The sequence below is a fragment of the Triturus cristatus genome, chromosome 8 (assembly GCF_964204655.1).
Source record: "Triturus cristatus chromosome 8, aTriCri1.1, whole genome shotgun sequence".
NCBI lineage: Eukaryota > Metazoa > Chordata > Amphibia > Caudata > Salamandridae > Triturus > Triturus cristatus.
Window position 1 is genome coordinate 837,764,187 of NC_140591.1, and position 24,993 is coordinate 837,789,179.

Sequence of the window (24,993 nt, forward strand, 5' to 3'; positions counted from 1 at the left end):
TCTCTTTGGCACTTCTCTTTCTGGTGTTGTGATGATCACCTACTCCAATGAGACTCTGCGGTCCATTGGACTGACCATTCCGAAGTGTGATCAGGCACATATCCATCCTCTAAGCGGCCCATACTGGTGTGCCTGCAAGAGATGGGCACTTGCCTCTCCCGTTCACATCCGCCAGAGGCCTTCCACTACCGCCTCTCGGAGCAATGGCTCGGCGCATGTACTTTGAATACTTAGCCTGAATGTCAGGTCCTTGGTGCAACACCATCAAGCCATCTTGGACCTCATGCAGGATGAGACCCCAGATATATTTGCCATCACGGAAACCTGGTTGCAGGAGGACGACGCAGCCATCATTAACCTGGCCTTCCCCCCTGAGTACTCCATCTTCACTCTAAATCGTCCAACTAGAGGAGGGGGTATTGCCCTTGCTGTTAAATCTAGCTTCTCCTGTAGCTGGAATGCCTTAAATATTGCTGGGTGCGAAAGCGCCTCTTTTAAGATCTTGATCAGCCCCCAGTTCTCGATCTCGGGGATGGTGGTATATCGACCCCCAGGCAGCGACGTTGTGTTCAGAGAAGCTTTCCCTGACGCCGTTAGCTCTCTGGCAATTGGCTGCGCCAATTTCTCCATCCTGGGAGATCTCAACCTCCATTTTGACAATCAGAGTGTGCCGGCTGTCATCAATATTCTAGCTGATCTCGAGGCCCTTCAGCTGTCTCAAAAGGTATCACAACCCACCCACGTAGGAGGGCATACACTGGACCCCTTTTTTACCAATCTAACGGAAGCCACAGTCTCTTCCATCTCACCCCTAGGGTGGACGGACCACTTTTTAGTGGCTATCCGGGCCCCTTTGCCTGAGATCCCCTCTATTCTCCCAGCTAGATTAGTCCCTAGAAGGCACTGGAACAAACTTAGGTTAGAGGACCTACACCACGTTTTGGCTGTAGATCCGCTAGGACCCTTGGACAACGTAGAAACGGGTTATGACCAGTTCTGTCAGTGGATTACCAGGGCGCTTGACTCATTGATTCCCATCATGGCAAGCAAACTTAGCTCCAGAGAGTCGAGCCCCTGGTATGACAGCACCCTTCGTGCTTTGAAAGGGAGCTGTAGGCGGGCCGAGAGAGAGTGGCGGAGGTCTTATGATACTGCCAAGAAAGCATTGTATCTGGCTTCCGTTAAGGTTTATCACCGCGCCATCTGTAGAGCCAGCGCGGCGTTCTACTCGGTAGAATTCCGCAACAGTACTAACCCGTCTAAATCCATATTTAAGGCCCTCAAAGATCTTTTGGCAAAAAGAATTTCCTCCCCGGCAACGGCTTCTACCTCTCACTGTGAGGCTTTGGCATCTTTCTTTCTGGAGAAAGTGCAGGGCATCTACCGGGCTTTTCCCTGTACGGGGCCACCACCGGGGGCCCTGGATATTATCCCTGGCCTCCCCACTATGGACTCTCTTCCCCTGCTTCTACCTGAGGGATTTGATAGGTTGGCCCAGAAAATCAAATCTGGATCACCTTTGGATCCGTTAAGACCTGCCCTTTTCAGGGACCAGTCTTTTGTGGGACGCTCCATGGTGTGCTCCCTGATTAACATCTCGCTGGCTACGGGCACGGTTCCAGCTAAATGGAAGCGGGCAGTGGTCTCTCCTATCCTGAAGAAACCCTCATTGGATCCTTTAAAACCGGAGAGCTACCGGCCCATTTCCTTGCTCCCTTGGCCGGCAAAAGTTGTGGAGGCCCACGTCAACCAGGTTCTTTCTGAACATCTTACCCGAGCCAACATTCTGGATGCTACCCAGAACGGGTTCCGTGCTGGGCACAGCACGGAGACAGCCCTTCTCGCCATGGCCGAACACCTGCGTATGGTGCTGGATGTGGGACAGACGGCGGCGCTAGTATTATTAGACCTGAGCGCCGCCTTCGATACTGTTTCACACCGCATCCTTCTGCAGCGCCTGGAGGAGATAGGCATTGGTGGGCTCGCCCTACAGTGGTTCCGTTCCTTTCTCGACGACCGTTCCTTCTGCGTTGCCATACCACCGTACCAGTCCAAATTCCATCCTCTGGGCCTGGGGGTGCCGCAGGGATCCTCGCTGAGTCCCGCGTTATTCAACCTTTACGTGAGACCGCTGGCTGATGTCGTCAAGCAGTGGGGCATGACTATGGTCTCATATGCTGACGACACTCAGCTAGCGGTTACTATCAGCGGGGATGCTGAGCAGGATGCCCCTAGGTTCCAGAGTGGACTGAGGGCGGTGGCGAGCTGGATGAATGCCAACTGTCTCCAGCTCAACTCCAAGACGACCGAGGTCATGGTTGTCGGGAAGGGGAAGGAACTCTGGGGGGACAGATGGTGGCCTCCGGAGCTTGGGCCGTCTCCAATTCCGGTAACGGAGTTGAGAAATTTGGGAGTGTGGTTGGATCCCACTCTTAGCTTCGTCGGGCACACTAAGAAAACCGCGGCCTGCTGTTTTGGGGTCCTTCGGGGCTTAAGACCTGTCCTGAAGTTTTTTGACCCCCCTACCAGGCAGCTGGTGGTTCAGGCAACAGTAATATCTCGTCTGGATCATGCCAGCTCTCTCCTGGTAGGGGCCAACCAGGCAGAAATCACCCGCCTTCAACGTGTCCAAAATGCCGCAGCTAGAGCCATAGTTGGCTTGCCCAGGTCCTGCTCTGTCTCTAGTACCCTTCGATCTTTGCATTGGCTGCCGGTTAAGACAAGAATTCATTTTAAAGTTTTATGTCTGGCTTTTAAGATCTTGAAGGGATCAGCCCCCCAGATCCTCTCGAATCTCTTGTCTTGCTATGTTCCGACCCGCTCTTTGAGATCACTGGGCCAAGCGCTCGCTGTGGTCCCGAGGTGTAAGCTCAGCCGAGCTGGTGGCCGGTCCTTCCGGGTAAAAGCAGCAGTGCTTTGGAACTCTCTTCCGATTGAGACCCGCTCGCTGGAAGACCTTCTTTTGTTCCGTAAAGCCATAAAAACCTTCCTGTTTTAAATTTTTTTTCCCTCTTATTAGCTGTGTCCTTTTCTCTGTTTTTTCTCTGTTTCCATGCTCAGTGTTAGTTGTGTTTTACCTTGTCATGCGCCAGGACGCCCCTTAGCTGGGGCAGCTGTGCGCACTACAAATGGTCATAACATAACATAACATAACATAACATAAGATGGTCATTTTGTTTGAAAACGTTTGTCATTATTAACAAAATACAGATACAAGATACTTCTCAAGCAATGCAGTGCCCTGACATGTCTGTTCAATGAGAACTAGAAACTGACATGGCTGCCCTCGTGGAACCACTGAATATTTCAAATCCAACCAGGTTTTCAGAATGGCCCACAATATACAAGTAATCTCCACTCAAAATCTGCAAATTTGCCTCAGGAATTCGTTGTGGGTGTTCTGAAAACCTCAATGGACGACGACTCCAGACATCTCAACGTGTGGGCATAGCAAGTTTATACATTATTCAACCGATGGTAAGCACAGCTCAGACGTGAAGGCAATTTATTTTATTTATATCCCAAAAATATGAATATTTATGAAAAGTGTAAATTGTTGGTAGATGTTGTCCACCCACAGTTCATACGTTGCTGTTGCCTGAATCATATCAGCCGCCGTACAGGCAGTAAGCAATAGATCTTAAAATTCCACATTTATACTGTGATTGTGGCCCAAAGGCAGAACATTTCCTCGCAGTCAACTTCAGCAGGAGAAACGTGCATGTTTTTAATCCTATGAAAGCCATGCAAATCACTGAGCTACTTACATATCTGATGGATTTATTTTACTATCCAAACATAAATATATGACATAAGGGAAAAGGTATATGCAAATGAAGCAGAAATGAGGAAATCAAATGTACTTGTTCATTGAGAAATATACAGATTCTCTGCAAATCAAACCACTTTGAACCGAACGTTTTACAGCTGTTCATGTGTTCATGCATAGGTAACACACATACATGGAAAGGTGTGTCAGCATCTGGGACATCACTCATAGGTTTCTGCTAATGTACTTATCTATTCCTCTCAATAGTGGTCCGCATGGTCTCTTCTCATATGTCTTTCAGTCTGAAAAGGATGATCAGTGCCTTATGCTTCGGAAAGGTCCTGTAGTTGTATTGTTTTTTTTAAAACAGTTGTTTGTCATTTGCACGTCTGACAATAAAAGTGAAATCCTCAAGGTCACTGAACGACCTAAAATCACTGGCTGTCTCTCGACAAAACGGCAGGCACTTTGCTGTAGATATAACCAATGTAGCTTGATTAGGAAGTTTTCCTACTTTTGCGGCAAAATGGAACCCAACCTTCTCTCCTTTGGACAACGGAAATATTTTGCACACACCAGTCTTCCATATGGGCAGGATTTTGCTGGAAATTGGCAGTCGTCTTCACAGCTGTTCAAAGAAATAAAGAAGCAAAGGATGATTTTTTAAATATTATTTTCAGGGGAAAAGACACTAACACATAACAGAACAAAAAAGAAAAAAATACACCTGTTCTTGAAAAATAAAAACAAGACAGATACATTCACCAATCAATAATAGTGTCTGTGAATGGCCTCCAAAGTTGGCCCACTCATTCATAATATGTTTTTCCCAGTTCATTAAATATTTAATTTATGATCGCCGTTGTAAATTACAGGTGAGCTTCCATGCTTCCGAAGCGTAGTGATCAACTTCTGAACAAGCAACATTGCAGTAAGAACTATGGGGTCGATTAGGATGGTGGGCGGACCCGAGTCGGCCCGCCATCCTCGCGGAGTTGGGACCAGCCGCCAGACATGCGGCGGTCCCGCACTGCAAATTAGGATGCGACTGCCACCCTGGCGGTCGCATTCCGCAGTTTAACATTGCGGCGGGTGCTGCTTACAGCAGCACCCTCCGAAATGTCAAATTGCCATGTTGTGCATTCCCATTCACAACATGGCAGGCACCATGCGGTGCCTGCCACATTGTGCATGGAAATGGAGGGGGGTACCCATGTGCACCCTCCACCCCCCGGGGGGCCTGCAACGGGCCCCCAAAGCAAATCCCCGTCAGCCTTTCCATTGCGGCATCGCCGCCATGGAAAAGCCTTTCACCACACATATCCTAATATGGATGGCAGTGCCTGCTAGGCACCGCCACCATATCAGTGGCCCAAGTCCGCTCGGCCGGCAATCAAAACGATTGACGACCGGCGGAAAGGTGGGAGACGCACTTTGCGTCCACCGTGATACCCCCCGCCATTATAATATGGCGGGGGTATTACTCGTTACGATGGCGTAACGGTCGCCACCGCCGGCTTGGCGGAGGTGGCCGTTACGCCATCGTAATGACCCCCCATATTATCCCTAATGCCCTATTTTTTGTTTTACCGAAAAGGCATGCCAGTATGTGCAGTCTTTATTCAGATCCATTAATGCTGTTTAAATATATTAGTTAAGTGATCCTGCACCATAATCCACACATCTTGTTGTTTTTCGACAATTCAGAAAAAAGTGCTCCCCTGTAAAAATTTGATTGAATATTGAACACTTTGTAGTCACCTAAGGGTACCATTTTCGATTTTTCTCTGGTGTGTTATAAAACCTCAACAATGTAAAATAGAGAATGTGCCGCTTATATTTGTTTCGAATTTTCTCAAGTGGTTCGGATTCCTCTCCCAATACTTTGGGGCCTATTATGATGTCGGGCAGAGACACCGTGGCGGAAATGGGACCGACCGACCTCCGGTCGGTGGTCCAGACCAAATAGTTATGATGCGACTGCTCATGGTGCTGTCGCATTATCCCATTTCTCTATGGGAGATTGTGTTATGGCCATAAACCGGCCACAACACGAGCTCCCATAGAGAAATGGGAGATTGTGTTAATCCCTGCACCCCGTGGCAGGCACCTCAAGGTGCCTGCCACAAGGTTTAGCGATTAATATGGGGGCACCATAGGTGCCCCCCCGGCCCCAAACCAAAGGCCGCAAGGGAAAGGGGACCTTGCTAGGGACCCCCAAACACACTTTCCAACAGGGTTTCCATGTCGGAAAGGGCGGCATGGGAACCCTGACGGAAACTGTGCATCGTAAACTACGGTCCATATGGATTATGGGCCGGTTCCGACTGGCCAACGGGCTCCTTGAGCCCATTGAAAGTCAGCCGGAATGACTGGTCGGTTTCAATTCCGGCCGGCTGTATCATAATCAGCCGGTCGGAATTGAAACCGACGATGTCGGTCGTAAAGCCTCTGACGTAAGGTCAGAGGCTTTATGACCGACATCATAATCGGCCCGTGTATTTTTTATGAAATTGACTCTTTATCACTAATTTCTCTCAGGACACCCTTTAAACATATAGAAGCATATTCTTATTATGGACTTTTACCCCAAGTTGTGAACATTTAAAAAAGGTTCATTTGAATTGTTTTTTGAGCTATAGATTTTACCATTTTTCCTTCCAGTATGTCCTCCAGAAGGATGATATTACTAGCTTTCCAAATCTTAGCGCCTTAACGTATTTCAACATTAATATTAGAATTATCCCAAATCGGAGTAGATTTGTGAAAAGATTAATACCTTTGAGACATACCTGTATATATGTATGTATTTGGATAGTTTTTAGCCCGATCTTGAAACAATTAGGATGCAAAAACGTAATGAATAAAAAGCCTTTAGGTCCTCTGGATCAGTTTCTGCTTCTATAATACTGCTATCCCAATACTAGCACTCTGAGTGCATATGAGACTGCAGATAACCTAGTGAGGTAGCAATATAATATTTTTTCAGATCTTGAATTCCCCATCAACCATTTAAGGCAGTTCAACATAGATTTTGTCTACTAGTCCTACTGTTTTTGTGGGCCCCAATTAATTTGATTGTTATGATGTTGTTACCCTGCAAGGGATGATTTGCAAAATAAACAAACATTGCAGTAACACTAGATGTTTTAACCAAGGTACTTTGACCAATCAAGGTGAATCTCTTCTGATCCCATCCTTGTAATTGGCTAGATTTTTTCCTAATTAGGGGGTTTAAAGTTTAAATCATATAATTCTTTCAGATTATTTCTAGTATAGATGGAAAGGTATCAGATACCAATGAATATCGTAGAATTATTTTAAATGTTTGGGCAAGGTTTTCTGTGTCTTGTAGATATAATACAACATGATCTGTACATAACCTCATTTTAACAACATTTGTCAAACAACTTTTATTGTGCTACAATCCCTCTGGTTTATAGCCAGTGGTTCTATATAAAGGGCAAGAGGGAGCATTCCTGCCTTGTACCTCTACTGATAGTTTGCCTAGTACGCCATTCATTTATATTTGTATGCTTGTCCTTGATACACAAATCAAGGATAACTTGATAAGGTATGTACATTCTCCTTATTTTTTCTGTATTTCTGTAAAATAACAATTGACTAGGTAAAATGCATCGAAAAAACTATAAAGCAATGTTGCTTTTGTTGTGAAAAAAATGATCAAATATATCTGTGAGGAAAGATGTCTCCCCTCGTATGAAACCAGTTTAGTCTGTCCCTATTAAAATACCTGCTACATTAGCCAATTGTAAAGCCAATACCTTCATAAAAATCTTATACTCCTTATTGAGAAGTGTAATAAGGCAGTAAAAACTTCACTGTTTAGGGTTTAATTCGCTTAAAAAACAGGAGCATAAAGTCCCATCCTTGAAAAATGCTGGATTCTGGCTTATGAGCCAAATGTGGTTAAATAATTTGACCAAATGATTATCAGTTTGGCTAAGGAAACTTTGTCAATTTCACTACTTAGCCCAGTTGATCTGGGAGACTTACCAGGCGGCATATCTGTAATAGCAGTTATAACTTCATCTCTAGAGATTTGTTTTTGATAACCTTTATTTTTGGCATTCATTAAAGTAAAATAAGGCTAGATTTTGCAAAACATCCTCAAACTATTAGGCGTATTAGTTTTGCTATATAGGTTAGTAGAGTATATGTAAAGACATGTTACCACTTCCTCTGGTTCTCTAATTAGATGACTGTTCTCTAATTCCTCAATAGTTTGAAATTTCTTTTGCATCTGCTTGGATTTTGCCTGCCATGCCAACAACTTTCCCACTTTATTACTTTACTCATATACTCTTCGTTGAAAATGTTGTGTGTGGATTCATGATTCTTGCACATAATAGTTTAATCTGATCTCATTCTACTTTGCTAATCAATCAGCCTCTTCTAATTGTTTTATGATATTTTCAAGGAGACTCATGCATCCAGCTCTATCTCTGATTGCTATTAATATACACATTCTCCTAAAAACTGCTTTTACTCTATCCTAAATTATGGGTAATGATGCCGAGTTGACATTGTGCCTAAAATAACTCTCAATTTAATCTTGCAAAGAAATCCATTCTCCAATAGCGTGCCACTGCAATTCCGCATGGGTCTTGCTACCTTTCTAAACATAACCCTCGCGTCAAACACATGTTTACCCCTACACACAAATTGAAGGGCTAATTTCCTTCCAAAATGCTTACATGACACCACTCTCAGTCATCATTCAAGCACACATCATCATCTCCTATGCCGTTGAAACTCAACTCGTGCTGCTCTCACTCTCAACCAAAGATCTACTTCTACAATGACATGAAGAATGTAGCGACATGGATGAAAGACAACTGCCTCAAACTAAACACAGACAAGACAGAAGTCCTGATCTTGAGCAGAAACACAAACCTCTGGAACGACTCATTGTGGTCGATGGAGCACGGTCTCACCTCTGCACCGTAAAACCACTCACAAAACCTCAGCATCATCTAGACAGCAAACTCTCCATGAGATGCCAAGTCAGCGCTGTTGCATCTGCTTGCTTCGACACCAGTTGCATGCTCCAAAAAATCTTCAAATGGCTTCCCACCAGCACCAGGAAAACTGTGACACAGGCCCTCGTCACTAGCCGACTCAACTATGGCAACACACTCTATGCCTGCACAGACTTTGGACTCATGCAAAGACCACGACGAAACAGAACACAGAATCCAGACTGATCCTCAACCTGCCCAAGAGAATACACATCACCCAGGACCTCAGAGACATCCACTGGCCTCCCATCCACAAGAGATGCCAGTTCAAGCTCCTGAGCCACGCATACAAAGCCCTCCACAGCATTGGACCACACTATATGAACCACCGCATGACTTTTCACCAACCCACCACAAACCTGCACTCTGCACACCTCACCCTCACACAGGCTTCACGCATCCGCAAACGCTGCACTGGAGGACACTCGTTTTCTCACCTCACTGCCGAAGTCTGGAACACCCTCCCCCTTCACCTACGCATCTCTCCCTCGTTTAACCTGTTTAGGAAGGGACTCAAGACCTAGCTCTTCGGCTGAGACCCACAGCACAGCACCTGTATACCCCTTGGGGTGATAAGCAGTGCTCTACAAATGCTATTTGATTGATTGATTGATTGATTGATTGATTGACTGATTGATTGATTGGCTGACATTGCAAGACATTCCACTTTTTAAAAAAAATGCTTTCAGAAGACAAATTGGGATTACCTAAAAAGGTAAAGGTATCAAGGCCAGATGACCATCATGATAATAATAAACCTGCTGATTAGCTGCAGATGGAGTCTAAACCATTTACGAAAAGTCTCATGTGATTCTGAATACAGAGTATCATAGTTGACACAAATAGTATACTCCATATTTATGGATACTTGAACTCTCAGATATGTTGGTTGCTGACTTGGCAAAACAAGAGTCTGGTATTTCAGGTAAGTTGTTAACTCTCTGTGTTTTGGATATTGGAATATTCACCTACTGCTCAACTGCCACTAGAGTCATAGCAGGAGACAAAGACAGAATTGCAATCTCACCAGCATATGATTATAATGTAATTTCAAGCTTATGTGAATGCAATAAAGGAAGGACAGTCGGTTTCTTTAGGGCTTGAATATATGGATCAAAAGGATCATGAATCATTTAATGTATGGTTAATTAAAATCATTACAATCCATTAAATTAGTATGCAATAAAAGGAGAGAAACTTAAGACTAATTATTGTTTTCAACTTTTAAAATGAACATAATAAATACCTTATTTATGGCAGCAAAAGGCACCTCAGCCATTTTGATCAAATATACTTTAGTCAATTACATCATTATAAAAATACCAATAGCTGCACACTTTCGAAAGAGGGAAAATGTGTGCTCCAAGCCTGCTGTGGCTAATTGGGGTCATATATACCTATGACAATGAGGTCAGTTTGAATTGGAAAAGTAAAACCCTAACCAACACAATTAAGTCTAGCTGTTGGAGCTGCCTAGTCTCCTTGATGGCCCACACGAGCCACCCTGCACAATTCTTCATTTGCCTGCTTCATATATTTGAGAATACGTGTTGTTAGGAGTCATGATTCACCTCTTAGACACATTTCCCCTGCAGTATTATAGGTTTAGAACTCTGAATGGGGGTTTAAGCCAGTATTTCCTCAACATAAGGTGTTTTGTGCAGATATATGTGGCTGATTATATGGCTCTACATAAAGAGCAAAAAGGTGTGGAGACGGGGGCGGCTGGCATAGTTCCATGATTAAAGGGAATAATGTTGGATAAGCCACCTATATAGACAATTCGAGCAGTCGGCAAGGTATATAGTGTAGTGACTCAACTAAAAAAATAGAATGAAAGCCCATAAGGGTAATAGTGGACCATAAGGGCTGCCAGAAAACTCTGTTGAATGCTTATTTGAATTCCAACGGATCATCCCAGAGGGCTTTCGTAGGATACTTGCAACCTCAAGGGTCAACATTGCTGTAATAACATGAGAAATAGTGTGCCTTGAGGGGATAAATCCATGTTGCATAGGATCTATTATGACAGTAATAACTGCTGAGAGACAGTTAGACAATAATCTCATATACATTTTTGAATCTGTGACAATCAGCGAGATCGACCAATAAGAGTCACATTCTTGAGCATCCTAATTTTTCTTGAGAAATTTAGATATATAGGTTTTGCCCCAAGATGGTGGCACAGAAATATTAAATGTGGAAGAATTAAACAGGTTAAACAACAGAGGGATCAGAATTTTAGAAAAGGCCTCAATTCTATAGGAATTAAATCAGGACCTGCAGGTTTACCCAACGCCAACTTAAAAATTGCCTTGGCTATATCACGGCAGATTGTCTGTGGATCAGGAACCTCTCGCTGCAGGGTCATTAACTCTAGAAGTCAAAACATTTTGGGATAGTTGGCAATCTGCTCTTGAGAAGCCACGAAGCTTGAACTGATGGAATACACCCCCTATAGCGGATTCACCAGAGACCACCAACCCTTTTCGAATTCCTAATTCATGGTAATGCATTCCTACTACTTTTATCCTTGATATGGAATGGTTGAAGACACCCAATTACTGCACTACTCTCGAAATAAGAGCTCATGTGTGCCTGTAGCTTTCGGGTGGCTCTGTCCCAAGATCTCTTTTTCAGCAACATTTGAAGAACGTTCAGTTGTTCAAAAGTGAATCTAGTATTAAAAGATTGAGGTTGTCTGCCAAAATTAGATCAATAGTCTACTTCTAATTGTAGAAGATTGGAGTGTGAGTGAGCCTCTTTAGCTCTTTCAGCCCTCCCTATTTAATGGAAAAAGTAAGAGTGTACAAAAGCTTTGAAAGTACAGTAATGGTTGCTGAGCCTAAATTGATGTCGACAAATTCTTTGAGGGAGTGCTACATGGTATCCAAAAGCAGTTTATGATCATAAGTCCAACAGGGAGGGACAGACAGATTTTGAAAATAACTAGACTTAAAATAAAGTTATAAGGCATTATGGTCCAATAAAATGCTCATGTTGAGTTTTATTTCTAAATACGGCATCATTGCAAAGCTATCAAATCAATCCGAGAAGGCGCACAATGAGGCATAGAGAAAAATGTAAACCATGCTCATATGGGCAGCAAGTTTGGTAAACATCCACTTCGGCGTGTGATTCTGTAATTTGCTTAGGCGACATTTGTGATTTTCTTATATGTCTATGCCTAGCATCTACCATTGATGTGAAATCAAGGCCAGGTTGAATGACTAGGATGAAATCAGCACAAAGGAGAATAGGATCCACCTACAGATGTAACATGCCAGGTAAGATATTAAAAACAGATGGATCTCTGTTTCAGGATCATAGACTGAACAAATAGTGACTTGAACCCCTCCCTTTTTAATCCTGGCCCTTGACCATCAGCCAGAATTATCAATCTTTACCTCTGTTCTAGCCCATTCTCCCCTTCGAGCAAAAAGGGCAAAACCATATTGTGGGGTGTGTGACCAGATGCCACTAAGATCTCATAACCCTAGTTTTGGAGTTTATAGGGCTCTTGCATAGTAGGATGCATCTCCTGTAGACATAGAATTTTAAGTTTCAGTGTATGCAATTCTTCCCTAATAAATATGAGATCTCATATCATTTATGTTCCCGCATTACATGTGCACATCTATTACTGTTAAATTGCAATTTAATCATTAAGGGGTCGATTCCGATCCTGGATTTTTTTTTCCCGTACGACTCGTATCCGTATTTTTTTATGTACGAATCGTACAAGTCCCGTGCAAACGGCGAAGTACGATTCGTACGTGAAAAATACATACGAATCGCCTCTGGAAAAGTCTACGAGACGTCCCGGACAGTTTTACATACAAATCGTAAAACTGAAGTCCGACCGCGCAAGTACGATCCGTACTGCCTGTCCGAAAACACAAGCGCATGGAAAAGGCTCCGTACGGAGCGAACTTTGTACGAGCCCTACCCCGAGTACACTTGTGCCTGGGGTTCGAGTCGTACGGCCCCCCCAGCCTCCCACCCCTCCCGCGTACGTCCGCACCGTACCCCCCACCCCCCGTATGTACGGACCATACCCCCCACCCGCGTATGTCCGCACAGTACCCCAGGCGTACCCCAATCCTCACGGATGTACGGTCCGTACATACGCGAGGATTGGGGTATGTCTGGGGTACGGTGCGGACATACGCGTGTGGGGGGTACGCCTGGGGTACGGTGCAGACATATGCGGGTGGGGGTACACCTGGGGTACGGTGCGGACATACGCGGGTGGGGGGTACGGTCCATACATACGGGGGGTGGGGGGTACGGGCCATACATACGGGGGGTACGGGCCGTACATACGGGGGGTGGGGGGTACAGGCCGTACATACGGGGGTGGGGTGGTACGGTCCGTACATATGCAATGTTGGGGTACGCACCGTACATGATGACATGTACGATGTGGGTGATGGTGTGTACGTCGCGTAGCGGGCCCCCTTTTCCTCGTGCATCGCAGCGTACTTAGCTTTTCCGGCACTTTTTGGCTCCTGTAAAAATATTGCCGTGCGGAGTGCTGTAGGTCCGAATCGTACTTGCTGGTCCATAAAACGCTGCCTGACCGGATTTGTATGTATTTTTTAGCCGTACGGTGTTTTTTATGATTCGTACGGAAATGGTATTTCTGTACGAATCGTACTTGCTGGTTTGTACAGTGGAATTCCCGGGTACGAGTCGTACGGAGAAAACGCTCCGTATGACCATTTGTACCCGGGTTTTACAGGATCGGAATCGGCACCTAAGTGTTACATTGCTTGTGTGTATGATGCTATGTATACCTGATTAGCTTGCAATGTTCCTATTTTTTCCTTTTTTTAAAACCGCACCACCCTCACATGGCTTCCCCACTCCCCCTTCCTACCCTTAAGAACCTTATGCCAGCAACCACACCCTCATAACCCCCATTCCTGTCCGAATTCCTGATAATAATGACCCACATGACTTTTGTAGAAAGCCCCTAGTACTAATTGCAATGAGTGCCTCTCGCAAACAACGCTGAAGGGACACCCAGTGGCAAGAAATAATTTTTAAAGAAAACAAATGTTTGTCAGAGACGAGTAGAAAAGAAAGTGAAAGACAATAAAAACAAAAAACGAAGAAAGAAGAAATGTGAATATATAGAGATCCTGCTTAATATCTACAAACATATAGTACATATGATATTGCTTCTTAATTTTAATATAACAAAAACAACCAGCTGTCTGGAGCATGGCCAACACCAAATTCAAAACACTAATGATTTAGTACGCCTCATTAATGCATCAGCAATATTTAGGTTCCTGTTTCAACCAGCTGATTTGCAACTGCAGTATTATTGTGTTGCTGTGAGTTTGAGCAAGTCTTGTACATTAACCATATCCTGACAAAATGTTATGACCCTCTTAGTTGATCTGTAAATTTACAGGCTCCAAATGTGAGACTGTAGCCCAAGCCTTCTGCAGGGCAGATATGTTCTCATGGAACCACCATTGATGCTATACTGTCTCATGGTATAAGTCAGATCTGACAACAACAAAATCCACCCCGCAGTATGTAATAGGGGAACGCAGAAGGGCAGCTTGAAAGATGAGCTGTCTAAATATAAAGTTCCCCACATAGTTGAGAATGGTACGAGGATACAGTGTGGCTCCACCTTTGTTGGGCTTAAAAAAGGAAATATGTGAGCTATTTGAATAAGGCAGTCCATATCCCAGTCACTGAAGTGGGCCAATGATTGTCTAAAAAGGTGAACAATATGTGCTCTAGTGACATCATCCTCGTTGCCTTCTGGTATTCCAAGTACACTCATCATCCTCGTTGCCTTCTGGTATTCCAAGTACACTTAAACTATTCCGTCTCATACAGTTCTCTATATCCTCCATCTTGAAAGCAATACTTTTTTGCATGTTTTTATGAGACCCAACTTGACAGTGACCAGCTTGAGCCAATTCGCTCATAACAACAGAGCGAGACTCAATGTTGTTCAGGCAACTACAGATGATGTCCATATTTTTAGACATTTTCTGAGAACCGCCTGAGTTTGAAGATGAGATATTTTAAGGGCTAAAGAGTCTTTTTTGTACTCTTCCCTTTAGAGTAACTCATCTATGGAGGATAAGGTTGGCTTGTTAGATAGATCATCAGTCAAGTGGACTTTGTTTGAAGAACCCCCATTTTTCAAAGAAATCGAAGCCTGAGAGCGGACAGAGGGAATATCCTGCAAGGCGGTAATGCGTTGCAGGGTGAGCCGTGAAGTGGACTGGTCATAATCAGAAATCTGAGCATTGGTAGGGGTGAACTCAACCCCCTTTAGATCGCACAATAACTCCTCCTCCTTTGACCAACAAGGCTCAAGGTCGACAGAGGAGTATATTTGTGTGACCAATTCTTTTGTTTCCTCTGGTGTGAGGTTGTACCATTTTTTTAGGCAGTCCTAGCCTTTTCCTTAATTACTTTGGTACCTGATTGCCAGGTGGGCAGCTGTGCTTAGGTTGTGCTGAAAAGCTACCTGCTCTCTACATTCTGACCCTAAAGATATTATCGAACCACTGGCCTCAGATAGGTCAGAAAGTGAAAAGAAGACCTCCAGTAATTCCAGTCCTTCTTGAGCCCTTCGAGGACCTTGAAGGAGCTTCATATTAACTGATCCAGGTTGTGTTGAAACAGTAAGAGGCGGAGACTCTACCAGTTGAGTATCCTTTATCGGTTCTAAACCTTAAGGGTTGAGACAAGAACTGGAATTTGTTTTATGTATTTCCTGTGTGGTGCCAACATTTGGCCCAACATGCAGGGTTACATCCACATCCAACTGTCAGTTTTTTTCTACTGTAGCCTCCCAAAGTGGTCTAATAAACAAACTAGACTGCTAACATTCACATTTATAACAGAAGTGTGGCACACCTGCCATCTTGATGGATTCAAAGATGTTAAAGTTAAAATATTACTTTCAGAAATAAGCAAATTGAGGGGTTTTGTTTTGTCCTAGTGGTTAGTGCTCTAGAAAGCAAATATCTTCCTCATCCATTTTAGTTAAACATTTTGACAAGCAGAGTGAAACGTACTTTCAACACCAGCAGCACCATGCCACTTACCACCTAATGATCAACTGCAGCTTTGCCACAGTGTTTTAATAAACAACTAGAATGCTAACATTTGTATATATGGCACAAATGACACCATCTTCATTGATTCAAAGTTGTAATACTTAAAGCTAAAATAAGAATACATTTTCTATGAGTTCTTAAATATCTTTCTCATCCATATCAGTAAAACATTCTGGCATGCAGACTGAAACATGCACATTCAACACCAGCAGCAGCCTGTCAATTAATTCTTTGTCAGGATCATAAGAGAGGATGATGTATTTTCGGCTTTATGTTATTATGTATAGCAGTAGATTTAAAGTCCATTCCTTTAATAACACAAACTGCATTTCCGAGCAATGAATGGGAAAAAAGAAGCAATACAGTCACAAAAGTGTGGCACACCTGAAGCCTTCTTGGTGGATTCAAAGCTTTAACATCTAAAGTATTTCCTTTAGGAATAATCAAAATGAGAGAGTTCATTTGGTCATAGGAATCATGGTTAGGTCTGTAGAAAGCTAAAATGAAGAAAAGCAGGTAGCAGGGGCAGCATAACGTAACATGAAGGGCAAGACGGAGGGTGCAGGGACACACACACGCACACAAGCAAAGGTGGGCAGGAGAAGGGGTGCAAGATGACCAGGTAGGGCAGTCAGCAAGGTCAGTGGCAGGACAACAAACCATGGAGGGCAGAAGGGAGGGGGCAAGGGCATACTCACTGACAACGAAGGGCAGGGTTGAAGTTGGCAAGGGCAGAAACACTGACCTAAAGTGCAGGCCGCAGGGGCAATAGCAGCACAACAGACTGTGGAGGGCAGAAGTGAGGGGTGGAGGCACCCACATAGACAATAAAGGCCAATGGGGAGTAGGGCAGGGGCAGCAAACAGAACAGGCAGGCACTTTGGAATCCCAATGGATAGTGTAGGGCAGGAAAGAAGTGGCAGGGGCAGGCATATGGACAACAGAGGGCAGGGGCAACAAGCAGAAAAGGCAAGGTAGGCAGCAGGGAAGTGGCAGCACAATGGACCACACATTGCAGAAGGAAGGAGCCAGGGGCACATACGCGGACAACAGAGGGCAGGGGAAAGGCGGGAGTGGGGCAGGGACAGCAAGCCAATCACAAAGTGCAGGCAAAAGGGGGCAGGGGCATGTAGACTGTGAATGGAGGGCAGGTGAGAGTGGACAGAAGTTGAGACAGCAAGCTGACCATGGATGGTAGGCTGGTGTGGAAAGGGGCAGCACAATGTACCCCGGAGGTAAGGGAGGCCGGCTCAGGACATGCACATGAAGGATGGAGGGCAGGAGGGGAGGGAGCAGGAGCAGCATGCCGAACACAGTGGTCAGACCGGCATTGCAGGGTCAGCAAAATGACCACAGAGGGCAGACGAGAGGGGGCAGCGGCATGCAAATGTAGAACAGAAGGCATGCGTAAGGGGTGCAGGGACAGCAAGCTGATAATTCAGAGTATGCCGACATGGGCAGGGGCAGCAAACTGACCATACAGGGCAGGAGGGTGGATAAAGGATGCTGTGGGTTGGCAACCCTCTAGAAGGGCTTCGGCTAACCATCCACTGCCGTGCCAAAGGCCTTGCACAGTCGGAGTGTTGGCTGAATATGATAAAAAAGAACTGAGCAATTCACCAAACAAAACTAAAGTTAAAGGGACTTAATAATTAAGTATGGTACTAATATCTTTCTTTTCTTTAAAAAAAAAACAGAAATTCACTTAAAAACCCAAGGTTAAAATGATGTTATTGTTAGGTGTGGAAATGAGTTACAAACTAACATTTGAAAACAAAAAAAACCTGAATTTTCCAGCGATCATTCAGTGAACTAGCTATAATTTGTGCCCTTGCAGTGCATTGCTTAGGACCTCACATATTACATCATTCATGACACGTTAAATTACATAATAGATGACATCACTGATGACTTTTATATATTGCATTATTTACAATGACAACCCTTTATATTGTGATGAGTACTGTCACTGCCTGGCCGTGTACAAGGTGAGGGGGTGGTTGTCTGCCCAAGGTGGGTTGGGTGCAGGGCTTGCCCAGCACAGGCCAGTGACATTATAGTTAGGTATGGTAGTAAGATCATACTTTGAGTTAAAAACAACCTAGAAATTCACTGAAAAAAACGAACGTTAAAGAGATGTTTTAGTTAGTAAAGGTAATAATATCTTGCTTTATGTTAAAAAAAAAAACTTGGAAATTCACTGAAAAAATAAAGGTTAAAGTAATGTCAAATGTAGGTGAAAATGAAACCTAAAACAAAACATTTTAAACTGAAAAAACATTGAAAGTCGCCAGTTATAACTATAACTTGTGCCTCTGCCATGCACTGCTTATAACCTTCATGTTACATTACTCATGTTCAATGCCATCCTTGATTACACCACCCATGAAGTTCAAATGACATTATTGATTACATCATCCACCATATAGCTGTTCAATTTACTGTAGAAACGAGTACTGCCTTTGAAAGTAGGGAATGGCATAGAATCATGTGAACCATAAATTAAATAAACATATGTGCTTATTTAACATAATTAGACTGTAGTCCACTGCCTCTAGATGCACATTTCCCATTAAGCTGCCAAGCCCCATTACGCACATTTTTGTAATGTGCACATATTTTCATTGAGAGTCCATTACCTCCTGACACCCAAGCCCCATTGGGTGCCCAAACTCCTACTTCACACAGCCTTCACTGTGTGCAAAACTATTCACAAGGAGCCCACTCCATCCAGACATCCAAGCCCCATAACATGGTCAAACTCCTACTATGGATAGCCTTTACCCTAAGCAGAGCTCTTCATTGAGAGCCAACTTCCTCCAAGCCTGCAAGTCCCATTAGGCTGTCAAGCCTCAACTACGCAGAATCTTCAAGGAGAGCCCTAAAGACAGCCAACCCCCATTAGGTGGGTAAGCACCTACCATGGACAGCTTCTATCATGTGCACAACTCTTCATGAGGAGACCACTTCCTCCAGACAAACAAACCTTATTAGGTTGCCAAGCCCCTGTTATGTACAGCTGTGGCTGTGTACACAATGTTTCACAGAGAACCCACTATTTACAGACTCTCAAACTCTGTTTGATGGTGAATCCTCTACTATGCACAGCCTTTATGCAGCACACACCCTCCTCATATGAGGCTAATCATGTTGCAAAAGCTTACACACATTAGCAGTACTTAAGTTATAGAAATTAGCTGTGCATGGCGGGCGCAAGTTACAGTTTGCTTTGATAATTATAAAATCATTTAAAATTGGATGGTTTAAGAGGCAATTCCATCTAGCTATAATGTTACTTTAACATTTTTTTCAGTGGAATAACGTTGGCGCCGTTTACCGAATCAAGAAATTTTCAAAACTAGTGCGCAAGTTAGTTCAACTGCTGTGAGCAAAGTTTCAGGGCAATTTGTCAAGAAGGGGCAGAGAAAAGGGGGGTCCCAAAATGCTTTTTCCCCCATGCAATGCCTATTGGAATTTTGCAAGTTTTAGAAACATCTTCAGCCCAAAGCGCTGAACAGAATAGCACCAAATTTGTAAGAAATCTAGACCTCCATCCACAGATTGTGCTTTTTGTGATTTGGGGTAAATCTGTTCAGCATTTTCTGAGATTTTAAGGAAAGAATAATTTAGATATCGAGGGACGTGTATTCGCGGATACTCACAAGGATCTGGGTGAAAAGCAAGGCCCTGATTGGCTGGCTGCAACCTGAAAGGACAGTTGCGGCTGCCATTTTGATTCTTGTCTGGCCCCCCCAGGGGAAAAAGTAATTAAAAACACACATAAGGGGTCAGGATAGAGGTGTCCTGATCCAATGGGACATATGGAGGTGTCTATGAGGGACCACTCATGAGAATTTTTTTAACTTTTTTAACTTGGGGCCGATCAGGGGATCCACTGCGGTGCACAACACGACACCCAGTGTAAATACACAATGGATCTGCGGATCCAAAACCCAATACAAAAAAAAATGGGCCCACTCACACACCATACCCACACCGCGCACAGCCAGAGGCCGTGTGCAGCCTGTGGTTCAGTGCATACAGGAGGGGTCCACAGGCCAGGCCTTGAGGCCAATCCATAGCAGTGGTTGCATTACGATATGGTAATTTTATATTACTTTATGTTAAAAAAATAGAAATTCATTGAAAAAAAACAAAGGTTACAGGGACGTTATAGCTAGGTTGACATTTTACCCACACAAAACCATAGAAATTCAGCAAATATAGTTATACTTATAGTCCTACTTATATGAAGAAACTATAACTCGTGCCGTTAAGTAACTGTAGGCCACAAGTTATAGCTTCTTCTAAACTAACTTCTAGTTTCACAAGCAGTATACATCCTTCCATCTAGTTGGAGTCGAAAAGCTCAAACTGTTTTTGTTAAAAGCAAACTTTTCCCACACCCTTGGAAAAGGGTATATCTGGTGAACCCAGACCCCTCAAAAGTAGGCTTTTAAATAAGGCTTAAAGCAGTGAATTTACAATTTTCCTTTGCAGGCCCAACAAACGTTTGCACAATCTATAATGGAAAACCACACATATACTAGTTGGTGTCGAAAGTGATACTTGTTTTTGTTAAAAACAAACTTTTCCATACCTTCAAAAGGGTGTGTCTGGTAAAACCAGACCCCTCAAACATAGACTTTTAAACAATGCTGAAAGTGATGCGCTTACAATTCCCCTTTGCAGGCCCAGCAATATTTTTCATAATCCATAATAGAAAACCACACATATTCGCAGACCGCAGAGACTTGAATTTATTCTTGTATGAAAACACTGAAACCAATCAATCAATCAATCACAGCATTTATATAGCGCACTACTCACCCGGAGGGTCTCAAGGCGCTGGGGGAGGGAGGGGTGGGTGGGAGGGTGGTCCGCTACTGCTCGAACAGCCAGGTCTTGAGTTGCTTCATGAAGGCGAGGTGGTCCTGGGTCAGGCGGAGGTGGGTCGGGAGGGAGTTCCAAGTCTTGGCGGCCAGGTAGGAGAAGGACCTTCCTCCTGCGGTGGTTCTACGGATCCGGGGGACGGCGGCGAGGGCGTGGCTGGTCGATCGAAGCTGGCGTGTGGGAGCGTAGAAGTTGAGGCGGCTGTTGAGGTATGCTGGTCCTTGGTTGTGCAGGGCTTTGTGTGTGTGGGTGAGGAGACGGAAGGTGACTCTCTTGTTGACACCTTGAATCACGAACCAGTTTCAAGTCATTTTAAATCCTAATTGTCTCATAGAAAAATCGAACGTTACCCTGAAACATTCACTAATGTTTCACAATAAGTAATAAATAGAAGATTAAAAATGCTAGCCTCTGCAACAAGGCTCCCCTACTTAATTCATACTAACCAAACTTCCCTTAATGGAGTTAGATTTGAAAGTGCACCTCAACTTGTCAATGACCCACTCACTCCTTATTCCCATTTACACAGGTCTTAACGGGCAATAGTTGACCCTTCCTATAGTGCATTAGTCCTGTACTTCCTCCGGGCTCAATCGATACCTCTTCCAGGTAAAGATTTACAGAACTATGCTAAAACAACTAACATATAACCGAGATACTCACCACAAGTCAAGATACTTATGGGCAAGTATACTAATCAAAGTTTATAGTTAATTGCTCAACTTCATTGCTTTATATGTTTATGTGTTACACAATATAATTACCAGTAGAGAACAATGTTTATAACCGCTATTAGATCCATCATACAGAATTAATTCCACAGGGTCCGATGACTGACCGCCCCATCGCCATTCCTAGTCTACAGTTGTTAAGGGTGAGTGTGTGTTTGGAGAAAGAATCTGCCGCTGTATGCATTATTTTTTCTTTTTGCGATGAACGTAACCCATAGTCTTGATACGATTTTGTTTTATTTAACTCAAATATTTTCTATTTTGGTTGTGACAATCTGAAGCATTTTTGTATTTTACTTACAATGCCTTTTGTTTCAAAATGTGTATAACTTGAAAGAGAGGACCTGGACAGCAAAATCACTTAAACTTGTTTCTAAAAAGTTTATACTAACCATGCATACATGATATAATGTTCTCATCAAAGTATGGCCTAGAAGGAGTGTAAGATTCATTAAAAGAAGCAAATTCTTCTAACAATAAACAGGTAAGCGAAGTTGCTTGTTCAGCTATTAATAAAAGGGATGGAGTCATTACACTAATATCTAATAGTCAGACATCACTCTAGTTGGTAGCATTTCAGATAGTGAGGGAAGATGAGTATTCTCAAAACTAAGCAAGGATAATACAGCCTTCTATGTTGTTAATGTATATGCAACTAATGGTGCAAACTAACAACAATTCCAGATCATGTGTAAATCATAGTAAGTGTAGACTTTAAGCTACCAACGTATGGATTTTATTACTGATAGGAACTCTATATGTAAATATCAACCTCTTAAAGTGCACAACACAATCAACCCATGCAAGAAATTTAATTTGAAAGACACTTGGAAGCTCCAACATCTGGATATAAAAGATTACACCTTTTATTTAACACCGGTGACATAATGTCCCTATGGCCAGACTCTATTTTGAGCTGGTCGAGACTCTATTTTCTCTATTTTTGCCTAATCATTTACATTCCTGCCTTTGATGCAGATATCGTCTGTATTTATCTTTCCATGAACCTGTGAAAGTGTCAAGTCATTAAGATACTGACGTTGGTAAGACACCTGATGCACAGAAAAGGACCACAATAAGACACCTGATGCAACATCAGTTTGGGACAAGTGCCTTGTTATCTCTACTTTAGGGTCTGATGATAATAACATAAACAATGTATTCTGAATTGATGTGTTTTCACCCTATTTGTTTATAAGGAAGCATCTAAGACTAGCAAAGGGATGCACACCGGTTATGTTAGACATTCCTAAGGTTATGTCAGAAATTCCCATATCAGATAAGCAACAATGTAAAATGCCTGTCAAGTGACAACTTAGTCCCAGATTATCACACAAGATACTCCCAGAAGATCTTGACAGATGCAGCAGCATCCCGTTTTACATTCAAAGCTTATACTCAGTCAAGTCCGGGAGGAGAGGTGCCAAAGCTGATGCAGGTTTTCCTTTACAGGCAACACTTTCTCCCGGCTACTGATTATTACAGCATCTTGCTGCAAGCAGGTATCCAGTGCGTTGATTCTCCCTAAGAAACTCTAAATCAAGTTGCACTCCTCCGTTCTCTCATAGTATAGTGCATAGCAGTAGGTTTTTTTTTGATAAACAAGTTTTATTAGGTTTTGTAAAAATAAGGAACATTGAGCCGGACAAATCACCACTGTGCAAATACACGGAATTAGACCAATCTCCACCCATCTCCACCCAAAGCCCCACCCCCCGCCCCCACCCCCCAACACACCCACTCAGAATACATTGCCCAACCATTTCCCCCATACTCTGCGATATTTCTTGGGGCAACCCCTCGCCTGGTAGAGAGTCCGTTCCTGGGCCGCGCACCAGTCTACACCAGCACTCCATTTGGCCAAGGTAGGCGGTTGTGAGTGTTTCCATGCCGCTGCAATATCCCGTTTGGCCACCATGAACGCAGTCATAAGGAACAGTTTCTCTGCGCGGGTACCCTGTAGACCATCAGTGATGCCCAACAGGGCGTGTCTAGGATTGTGTGGCACTTCCCAGCCCAGCACCTCAGTGAGATTAGTCTCTATGCCCCTCCAGTAATCCCCAAGATCCGGACAGGACCACACCATATGAATGAAGTCGGCCGGGTCAAAACCGCAGCGGGGGCAAGAGGCGTCAGCTGAGAGGCCCGCACGGTGTAGATGCGCCGGAGTAAGGTATGCTGTGTGGAGATAATATATTTGAATCAGCCGTAGCTTGGCTGAGGCCGTCACCAGCCGGGGGGCCATAAGGGCGTCCCGCCAGTCCACCTCGTCCAGGGGCCCCACCCACCCCTCCCATCTGCCCCTCAAGCCGTCTTGGACCGCGGGGGTGTTGTTAATAAGAGTACGGTGTATGCGGGAAATACCCCCCTCCCTAGGTTCCCCAGCAGGACCTGAGCTTCCGGGGGACTATGGTCCGGCAACCGAACATCCAGGGGAGTGTAGGTGCGGATGGCGTGGCGCAGCTGGAGGTACTTGTAAAATTGTGATGAGTGTAGAGAGAAGCGCGCCTGCAGCTCCGCGTAGGAGCACATGCGTCCCCCCCGCCAGACGTCCCCCAGCAGGGAGATGCCGAGCAGGTCCCATGATCGAAAACCCTCCAGGGCAGCAACGTCCCGCAACCACGTCCCATGCCAAAGGGGGGTGGCGCGAGTCAGCCGCCCGGTCCACCGGGTGTGACGGAGTGCCGCCCGCCAGGCCAAAAAGATCGCTCTAGTGATGTCGGGGCAGGAAGTGGGAATGGGGGCACCATACAGACAATCCAAAATGCAGGGGAAACCCAAGGCAGTTAGTTCCACCCTGTAGGCCGGGTCGGACCATCCCCCTCCGAACCAATCATGAACAACGAGGAGGCGAGTGGCCAAATAGTAGAGGTAAAGATTGGTCATACCGAGCCCTCCATCGAAGGTGGGCAGGCGACACGTAGCGAGGGCCAGCCGCGGTCTCCCCCCACCCCAGAGAAATCGGGTAGCCAGCCCGTCCATCTCGCGGAACCAAGGCCGCGGAAAGGACACGGGGGTGTTTTGTAGCACGTAAAGGAACCGGGGGAGGACCATCATTTTGTAGAGTGCCACCCTCCCCAGCGGATTAAGCGGGAGCGAGTGCCAGCCCGCCAGATCGGCCTTGGCCCTCTTGACCAAGGGGGCCACATTAAGGGCCCAGCTCAACTCTGGGAGAAGAGAGATCCAAATACCCAGGTATTTAAAGGACAGCCGGCGGAGGGGAATCCTGTCCTGCCAGTCAAAGCATTCCCGGGAGGGGTGCAGAGGCACTAGGACCGATTTGTGTGGGTTCAAATAGAGGCCGGACGCACGGCCGAAAAGGCCCAGGAGATGGAGCGCACGGGGACCAGATTGGGCCGGGTCGCTAAGGTACAGCAACACATCGTCCGCATAAAGGGCTATTTTGTCGGGCACAAGGTCCGGCCACTCCCAGCCCCGAAGAAGAGGATCTGCGC

The 24,993-nt window shown here is 44.7% G+C and overlaps 1 protein-coding gene across 2 annotated transcripts in view; it reads right to left on the reverse strand.

The window, feature by feature from the left end:
• Nucleotides 1-3,473: 3,473 nt before the first annotated feature.
• Nucleotides 3,474-24,993, reverse strand: part of VEGFD (vascular endothelial growth factor D) — a 391,659-nt gene continuing 370,139 nt past the window's right edge. Inside the window, exon 6 of one of the 2 annotated variants that reach the window (XM_085622323.1) lies at nt 3,474-4,397. In XM_085622323.1, coding sequence (XP_085478449.1) covers nt 4,267-4,397 — 131 coding nt within the window. In that variant the 3' untranslated portion in view covers nt 3,474-4,266. The remainder of the gene's footprint in view (nt 4,398-24,993) is intronic. The other variant, XM_085622322.1, reaches the window with a different exon arrangement.